Here is a 10000-nt window from a genome sequence, read left to right as displayed (position 1 = left end):
GTCTGTTAAGCTGATTGGAGAGCTAGCTTCCGCAGCTAGCGGGTCCATGACGATGACTTCTGTTTTGTTTGATCAGCTGTTTTACTGCCGTGTTACAAACACCGTTTGGAAACAATTAAGGTATGTAAATAAACATTTACAGAATCTTTCTGTGTAAATAACTAATTTCACAACGTATATATCTGTGGCTTACAGTCCGGTGCGGCTAATGTATGGAAATATAAGCATAATATATTACCAAAAAATGTTTTTCTTTTAAAATTCAGTGGGTGCGGCTTATAGCAATCTATAGTACCGAGAAAATATGTTATTTATATATAACCGATTTACAGTTTAACATGTTAACAACCTTGTCAAATGATAAGAAACGTGTTAATTGCAAAGATTATTATTTATTTAACACATAAACCTTAGACTTAAGTCAGGCTGATTACAAAAATAAGGGATTCATAACTGATAATTAAAAAAAAATGCACAAACAACTATGTAGTGCTAAAATAAACTCAATGAATGATAAATAACAATAAGTGTTTAACTAAACTGTCAATATAGATAAAGTTAAAATACAAATACAGCTTCACCACTTTAGTCATATTTTTTGCGCTTATTACAATTCTCTATGACTTTAGCTCCAGACTTATTCTGTTTGTTTGAGATCGTCATTACTGCCACAGGTGGTGGAAAAGTGTATTACATCCGAGTACCACAGCTGAGAAACAGATATTTTTGGCGAACCCCTAGAGCGGGGGTCAGCAACCCGCGGCTCTGGAGCCCCATGTGGCTCTTTAACACCACCCTAGTGGCTCCCTAAAGCTGTTTCAAAGGTGTATGAAAATTGAAAAAGAGGAAAAAATTATATATTTTTTGTTTTACTATGGTTTGTGTAGGAGGACAAACCTGACACAACCTTCCCAATTGCTAGAAATCCCACTGTTTGTATTAAACATGCTTCACTGAAGAGAGTATTTGGCAAGCGCCGTTTTGTCCTACTAATTTCAGTGATTTTAGAACTCATCGTAGTTTGTGTTTTATGCCACTTCTTCTTTGTCTCATTTTGTCCACCAAACCTTTTATTCTGTGTGTGAATGTACAAAGGTGAGTTTTGTTGATTATTGACTTGTTGGGAGTGTTAATCATGCAAGCTAATCGATGCTAACATGCTATTTAGGCTAGCTGTATGTACATATTGCATCATTATGCCTCGTTTGTAGGTATATTTGAGCTAGTTTAATTTCCTTAATATCCTCTGCGTATTTAATTTCTTTTCACATGTCTCGTGACACATTATCTGTATGTAATATTGGCTGCATTTCTGATAGTTCTTTGTGTGCCATGTTGTTCCAGACCACAGCAAACGTTACCCAGCTTGCAAAGATTGTAATAAATCCATTAGAAGAAGACAGCCTGCCGTTTCCTTAAACTTGGACACACACATCTATACCTTTGGCCATTCTGAGCTTGTAATTTCCAGAAGTTATCTCATCCTGTGAGAAGCCTCAATTTTACTAATGATTTCCAATGTTACAAAAATGTGTAGAATAAAAATCAAAACAAGACATTTCTGTCAAGAAAGATTTGCGTCAGCCTTTGATAGTAGGCTAATATAGCTAATATAGACACATAATGTGTTGCCTTCATTATAACACTTATATTAGGCTTTTAATTTTTTATGGCTCCAAACAGATTTTTAATTATTTTTTTGGTCCAATATGGCTCTTTCAACATTTTGGGTTGCCGACCTCTGCCCTAGAGGGTGCTCGCGGCACAAAAATGGTTAAACTGGTTTAAAATATAAACGGTGCCATAGCTAGTGCGCAAAATGTATTACTTATTACTCATTTTTAGTTTGTCATTACATTTTACTCTTGTTACTGCACTGCAACCACATCATTTCCCCATTAGGCATAAATCAAAGTCCGGCCTATCCTATTCTCACCTGGATGATAGTTTTCTCCATCTGCACCAAGCCCAGGTTGGGAAGCGTGGTCTTGATGAAGTCCACAATGGACTCCAGGCTGTCATGCTGCAGGATCAGAGGCTTGTGGCTCCCCAGGAGACTCAGGGCCACTTTAAATATGACCTCCGCCCCCTGCAGGAACAACATATCTGACAACAGGAAACAAAAGAGACACGTATTAACAGGGTTTTTGCAGGTATCAGGAAATCTAATGTAATGCCTGTTTAATGCAACTTAAACAAATGTAATGCCCATGTCCTACTGCAAATAGTTACTAGATATAGTCAAAACTGTCTGTATAGACACAACTGTAAGCATTTTGTATTTAATATGATCATCATTTTGATTCCAATGCTACTGTGTACACGGACCCTGAAAAAAAAAAGATCTGATTATGGCGTGAATTTTCACACTTTAAATCGGAATGTTTTATTTTGACATGCGCAGAACCTAACATAAACAATTATTTTTTTTAAATACATTTTTCCTTCTCTTCAGCATTTTTGTTTTTGCTAATCTTCGGTTTTAGAGCAACAAACTCAACAGCGTAAAACGCTACTTCTTTCTGTATATGTTGAATGGGCAGCAAGACTTCCAAGACTATTTAATTTAGTCCCCCCTTACACCGCCACCAAAGTATATCAAAGTAAGGATAATTCCAACCCACATTTGGGAAGACGTGTTTTCATGCGCTACAACCCGGCATGAACCACCCGTCTCGATCGGAATGAAATTTGGATCCAAACGTGTGTGATCGGGTCAGAATATTCTAAATGGCGTCTTTACATGAAGCATTTTTTCCCCCCCGGTTAGTCTTTCAATACGATTAATTGTGTTCATGTGCACATAACTAGTGAAATAGTGTGAAAAGTCTACATTAACTGATGGTGTATCAGAATTGGCTCACAAGACTGTCTAATCTAAGAATGTATTGTTATTTTTGGGTGACTGGAACAGATTATAGAATTGACATTATTTCTAAAGGGACAAACTGTTTGTTTTTTTTTACGATTTGGATAGCTTTTCCTTTTTTTTTTTAAACATTTGTTTACTGAATTTGAAGGCAATTTTAGCAGTAAAATCACAAAGAAAAAGTACATGAATAATACTATTACATGTAAAAGGTTAATTTATCTATTTAATTCATCATTTTAATGTATTTTACATTGTTTTCTACTTGTGAAATTAGAGTTATTCAGTGTATTTTGTTTTCAATTAGATTGACATAATTTCTTATTGGAGTTTTATACAATTTCATTTTTTTTTTAAACATTTCTTTACTGGTTTTTAAGGTATACACAATTTTAGCAATGAAATCAACTGACGGTGTATCAGAATTGGCTCACAAGACTTCATTCATCATTTTAATGTAGTTGACATTGTTTCCTACTTGTAAAACTACAATTATTTAGTGCTTTTGTTAATTTTTGGGTGACTGGAACAGATTATAGAATTTACATTATTTCCAAAGGGAAAAAATTGTTTCAGTTTTTATACAATTTGGTTATCTTTTCTTTTTTTTAACATTTATTTACTGAATTTGAAGGCAATTTTAGCAGTGAAATCACAAACAAAATGTACATGAATAATAACATTACATGTAAAAGGTTAATGTATCTATTTAATTTATCATTTTAATGTATTTTACATTGTTTTCTACTTGTAAAATTAGATTTATTCAGTGTATTTTGTTTTCAATTACATTTACATTATTTCTAATGGGAAAAATTGTTTTGAGTTTTATACAATTTCTTTTTTTTTAAAACATTTGTTTACTGAATGTTAAGGTATACACAATTTTAGCAGTTAAATCAACAGATGGTGTATCAGAATTGGCTCACAAGACTGTCTAATATAAGAGTTTATTGTTATTTATTTTTCTGTAGTGGTAGCAGCGGCTGCCAGTTGTGGTGGCGTCAGAATGACAGCAGAAGTTGCTTTATTGGTCACGCCAAATAAATTAGGCACCAATAACCGTTGTCAGCCTTTAACGCCGACTCGTGATTGGCTAATAGCATGTGTGATTTCACCGCATCACCTTTTTTTAATGCCTTCGGACATCGATTTTTATGTTTTTTTTAATGCCAATTAAGGCCTTAATTTTCACAATATCCATACATTTAATGCTTTTGAATGATCCTACATGTAGGGTGGTTAGTTTTACAATAGACACTGACGTCAGTACATGAATAATATTATTACATGTAAAAGGTTAATGTATCTATTTAATTTATCATTTTGTACTTGTAAAATTAGATTTATTCAGTGTATTTTGTTTTCAATTACATTTACATTATTTCTAATGGGAAAAAATGTTTTGAGTTTTATACAATTTAATTTTTTTAAAACATTTGTTTACTGAATTTTAAGGTATACACAATTTTAGCAGTTAAATCAACAGATGGTGTATCAGAATTGGCTCACAAGACTGTCTAATATAAGAGTTTATTGTTATTTATTTTTCTGTAGTGGTAGCAGCATCTGCCAGTTGTGGTGGCGTCAGAATGACCGCAGAAGTTTCTTTATTGGTAATTGGAAATTAGGCACCAATAACCGTTGTCTGCCTTTATCGCCAACTCGTGATTGGCTAATAGCATGTGTGATTTCACCGCATCACTTTTTTTTAACGCCTTCGGACATCGATTTTTATGTTTTTTTAATGCCAATTAAGGCCTTAATTTTCACAAAATCCATACATTTAATGCTTTTGAATGATCCTACATGTAGGGTGATTAGTTTTACAATAGACACTGACGTCAGTAACAAGCAACTAAAGCAGCGTGGGGTAGGTTCATTCATCATTTTAATGTAGTTGACATTGTTTCCTACTTGTAAAACTACAATTATTCAGTGCTTTTGTTAATTTTTTGAGTGGAACAGATTATAGAATTTACATTATTTTTAAAGGGAAACATTGCTTCAGTTTTTATACGATTTGGTTATCTTTTTTTTTTTTTTTTTTAACATTTATTTACTGAATTTGAAGGCAATTTCAGCAGTGAAATCACAAACAAAATGTACATGAATAATATTATTACATGTAAAAGGTAAATGTATCTATTTAATTTATCATTTTAATGTATTTTACATTGTTTTCTACTTGTAAAATTAGATTTATTCAGTGTATTTTGTTTTCGATTACATTTACATTATTTCTAATGGGAAAAATTGTTTTGAGTTTTATACAATTTCTTTTTTTTTAAACATTTGTTTACTGAATTTGTTTACACAATTTTAGCAGTTAAATCACCTGATGGTGTATCAGAATTGGCTCACAAGACTGTCTAATATAAGAGTTTATTGTTATTTATTTTTCTGTAGTGGTAGCAGCATCTGCCAGTTGTGGTGGCGTCAGAATGACCGCAGAAGTTTCTTTATTGGTAATTGGAAATTAGGCACCAATAACCGTTGTCTGCCTTTATCGCCGACTCGTGATTGGCTAATAGCATGTGTGATTTCACCGCATCACCTTTTTTTAATGCCTTCGGACATCGATTTTTATGTTTTTTTAATGCCATTTAAGGCCTTAATTTTCACAAAATCCATACCTTTAATGCTTTTGAATGATCCTACATGTAGGGTGGTTAGTTTTACAATAGTCGCTGATGCCATTTAAGGCCTTCATTTTCACAAAATCCATACCTTTAATGCTTTTGAATGATCCTACATGTAGGGTGATTAGTTTTACAATAGTCGCTGACGTCAGTAGCAACCAACTCGAGCAGCGTGGGATGCACTGGAGCCAGGGGAGGTGTGTGAATGCATGCTTTGAAGGCATAAGGGTGTGTTGAGACCGAGAGTCACATGAGAAGTGTTTCAAGAAATGGGAGTGGAGGCATGAAGCCCAATATATAATAATGTGTGACCGTGCGCACACAAACACAATTGTCACGTTTAGATGAGCCCTCGGAGACAGCCAGTCTGGTTCAGTAACTGAGCACCGTGTAGGACGCAAATCAGGCATGAGACAAAGCTGAGATGGGAAAGTACAGGTGATTGACGGGAGTATGGGTGTGACAATCACATTTGCCAGAACGAAAAGATCGCATCTGACGTAATCGATCTATGAGCATCTTAGATCTTAAGAATCTTAAGAACACAGCCAGAGGTCGCCCAATTCTCTCTCAGGGCAACACGGAGACGCTAATGCATGCTTTTATTGCAAGTCCTATAGATTATTGGAACGTCTAAAAAGGTTATTACCGTATTTTTCGGACTATATGTCGCTCTGGAGTATAAGTCGCACCGGCCGAAAATGCATAATAAAGAAGGAAAAAAACACATATAAGTCGCACTGGAGTATAAGTCGCATTTTTGGGGGAAATGTATTTGATAAAAGCCAACACCAAGAATAGACATTTGAAAGGCAATTTAAAATAACTAAAGAATAGTGAACAACAGGCTGAATAAGTGTACGTTATATGAGGCATAAATAACCAACTGAGAACGTGCCTGGTATGTTAACGTAACATATTATGGTAAGAGTCATTCAAATAAATATAACATATAGAACATGCTATACGTTTACCAAACAATCTGTCACTCCTAATCGCTAAATCCCATGAAATCTTATACGTCTAGTCTCTTACGTGAATGAGCTAAATAATATTATTTGATATTTTACGCTAATGTGTTAATCATTTCACACATAAGTCGCTCCTGAGTATAAGTCGCACCCCCGGACAAACTATGAAAAAAAAAACTGCGACTTACAGTCCGAAAAATACGGTACACCTTTGCAGTCACTCCAAAATTCAGCGGCACCTGCCCTGACAAAGACCAGAAGGCGGGCTCACATTACACCAGTTTTAAAATCTCTGCATTGGCTCCACGTGTGTTTCAGGATCAATTTTAAGGTTCTTCTTATGGTTTATAAATGTTTTTTTTATGGTATTGGGTCTTCTTATCTTTCAGATTTGCTTTTACCCTGAGATCTTCCGGCACTCATCTCCTAATTATTCGAAAAGTGAGGTCACAAAGTCACGGGATAGCATCTTTCCACCATTACTATGGAACAGCTTGCCGGAGGACCTCAGGGCTGCGGAGAACGCTCATGTTTTTAAGAGCAGGCTTAAGACCCACCTTTTTGATTTGGCTTTTACCTGATATTATTTTATTGAAGTCATTTGCATTTTAGTTTTTATCATATTCATCATCATCATTTCTTTTTAATCCTTTCATGAAAATGCATATATACAAGCCATGTACAGTTTGCACTTTCATTGTTTTTTTTGTTTCTTATACATTTCCATGATCAGAAAGGAGCAGATGGAAGAATACTATTCTTATATTTATCTGCCCCCTTTTTAACACAAATTATTTTAGTTGACTTTGTAACTGTTCCCTCCACCAACACCCGAACTCCAACATACTTTTTTTAATTTTTGTTTAAGCATTTTCACAATGACATGTCCAATCAAAATCAAAAATCAGTTTGATATAATTCTGGTTGTCTCTTTTTGTAACTCTTTTTAAATTCAAAGATATTCTTGCAACTTTTTAAGTCTTTGTTTAGAGAATTCCATACGTTCACACCAGCAACAGACAAGCATTTGTTTCAAATGTGTTCGCACTCTTGGATGTTTAAAATCATACGGCCTTCTGTGGTTCTCATCTTCAGACGTGATCACAAATTACTTTTGTAGGTCCTTCGGAAGAACTTTATTTCTAGCTTTGAACATCACTAATAGAGTATGCAATTCTACAGTGTCTTTTAGTTTTAATAATCCTGACTAGAGATGTCGGATAATACCGGACTGCCGATATTATCGGACGATAAATGCTTTAAAATGTAATATCGGAAATTATCGGTATCGGTTTCAAAAAGTTAAATTTATGACTAAAACGCCGCTGTGTACACGGACGTAGGGAGAAGTACAGAGCGCCAATAAACCTTAAAGGCACTTCCTTTGCATGCCGGCCCAGTCACATAATATCTACGGCTTTTCACACACACAAGTGAATGCATCGCATACTTGGTCAACAGCCATACAGGTCACACTGAGGGTGGCCATATCAGCAACTTTAACACTGTTACAAATATGCGCCACACTGTGAACCCACACCAAACAAGAATGACAAACACATTTCGGGAGAACATCCGCACCGTAACACAACATAAACACAACAGAACAAATACCCAGAACCCTTTGCAGCACTAACTCTTCCGGGACACTACAATATACACCCCCCGCTACGCCTACCCCAACCTCATGCTCTCTCAGGGATGTCCCAAATTCCAAGCTGCTGTTTTGAGGCATGTTAAAAAAAATAATACACTTTGTGACTTCAATAATAAATATGGCAGTGCCATGTTGGCATTTTGTTCCATAACTTGAGTTGATTTAGTTTGGAAAACCTTGTCACATTGTTTAATGCATCCAGCGGGGCATCACAACAAAATTAGGCATAATAATGTGTTAATTCCACGACTGTATATATCGGTATCGGTTGATATCGGAATCGGTAATTAAGAGTTGGACAATATCTGAATATCGGCAAAAATGCCATTATCGGAAATCTCTGATCCTGACCTAATGAAGAGTGGATATTAGTTATGCAAGGCTTTATTTAGTTCTGTCTATTTATTGTATATTCATTTTATTTTTTCTATTAATCTTCATATGTCTTACTTGTATTTTATTCATTATCTTTACTCATGGTTCTTACTATTTTACAAGTTTTATTGTTTTTATTTTCCAGCGTTCCTCAGATGAGCCATCTGCCTCAGGGGTTGTCGGCCGCGCTTGTGGGGGCGCTTTTGTGCCAGCGTCCTGGTGGCCATGGTCTGATGACCTCCTGGTGCAGATGGCTCCTGTGATAGTGTTTATTCACCTGGCTCCTCTGTACTCAGCCATGCAAATCATCTGTCCATATAGTTGCATATGTGTGTATGTGTTTGGTATCTGTGTGTACGTATGTGATAATGGGGTATACGGGTCACCGGGGTATAGTTTTTAACTTTGTAAAGCACTTTGCGTTGCATTTCTTTTATGTATGAAAAGCGCTTTACAGATAAAAGATTTATTGATTGATGTGTGCCTCGTCAAACAAGTGACCGTCCTGGCCGTCTTACCGAAGACTCTCGCCACAAAGCCCAGAGGGAAGTGCGAGGCGAAGGCAGTCAGGAACCACGGCGTGGCGTACAGGCTGGGCCCGATTTCCTGCTGCTCCAGGTGGCTGTAGAGATCCCGGTGGTAGTCGTGGAGCAGACGTGACAGCTGGTACATCTGAATCTGGCAGCAAGGACAAGGTTTAAACAACAATTTATAAACCTTCCTGATGTTTACAATTGTAGTACGCCACATTAAATGTAAACAGTGCGCTCAAATTGCCTCAAAGATTGGTTGCACCCTGAATAAAAGGGGGGAGGGACCACAGGGCAGTTTGCCAGGCTGCGGAGTCACGACGGTGTGACGTGTCGTGCCATAAAGCTGTCTCGCACGTGCGCGTGATTGCGTGCGCTGGTGTGAACACACAGGCATTCTCGGATCAAGCAAGTGCCAGCACTTTGATAAATAAGGTGAGAAACACTACTGAAGACAAAAGTCATGGCACAGTGTCGGGGTGTCATTTGTGGCGCTTTCCGCCCTTGCTCGCCGCCAAGAGTTTCCAGTACAGGTAAAAGTGATGTAAAAGGTTCATTTATCCATTTAATTCATCATTTTAATGTAGTTTACACTGTTTCAAACTTGTAAAACTAAAATGGTGTGCTTTTTTTACATTTTTTTAGATGTATTTTTTATGGGAAAAAATTGTTTTGAATTAATTTCATTTTCTTAAACATTTGTTCACTGAAATTTAAGGGTATACACAATTTTTGCAGTAAAATCACATATCAGGGTTCCTTTTTTTTTACCCAAACAAGACAGAAAAACCCCCAAAGAAAAACAAAAAATAAAAATACATTACTAAACGTAAAAAGTTCATTTATTAATTTGATTCATCATTTTAAATGTATTTTATATTGTTTCCTACTTGTGAAACTAAAAATATTCAGTGTTTTTGTAAATTTTTGGGTGACAAACAGGTTATAGAATTTAC

The 10000-nt window shown here is 35.9% G+C and overlaps 1 protein-coding gene across 5 annotated transcripts in view; it reads right to left on the bottom strand.

Moving 5' to 3' along the window:
* tbc1d1 (TBC1 (tre-2/USP6, BUB2, cdc16) domain family, member 1) overlaps positions 1-10000 on the bottom strand; it is a 122706-nt gene that overhangs the window by 11179 nt on the left and 101527 nt on the right. For all 5 annotated transcript variants that reach the window (XM_062027223.1, XM_062027224.1, XM_062027225.1 and 2 more), the window contains 2 exons: positions 9033-9192; positions 1937-2106 (listed from right to left, as the gene is read on the bottom strand). In XM_062027223.1, coding sequence (XP_061883207.1) covers positions 1937-2106; positions 9033-9192 — 330 coding nt within the window. The remainder of the gene's footprint in view (positions 1-1936; positions 2107-9032; positions 9193-10000) is intronic.

This window comes from Entelurus aequoreus, linkage group LG18, assembly GCF_033978785.1.
Source record: "Entelurus aequoreus isolate RoL-2023_Sb linkage group LG18, RoL_Eaeq_v1.1, whole genome shotgun sequence".
NCBI lineage: Eukaryota > Metazoa > Chordata > Actinopteri > Syngnathiformes > Syngnathidae > Entelurus > Entelurus aequoreus.
The sequence above is the reverse complement of the archived record's forward strand: the minus strand, read 5'-3'. Positions and strand labels throughout refer to the sequence as shown.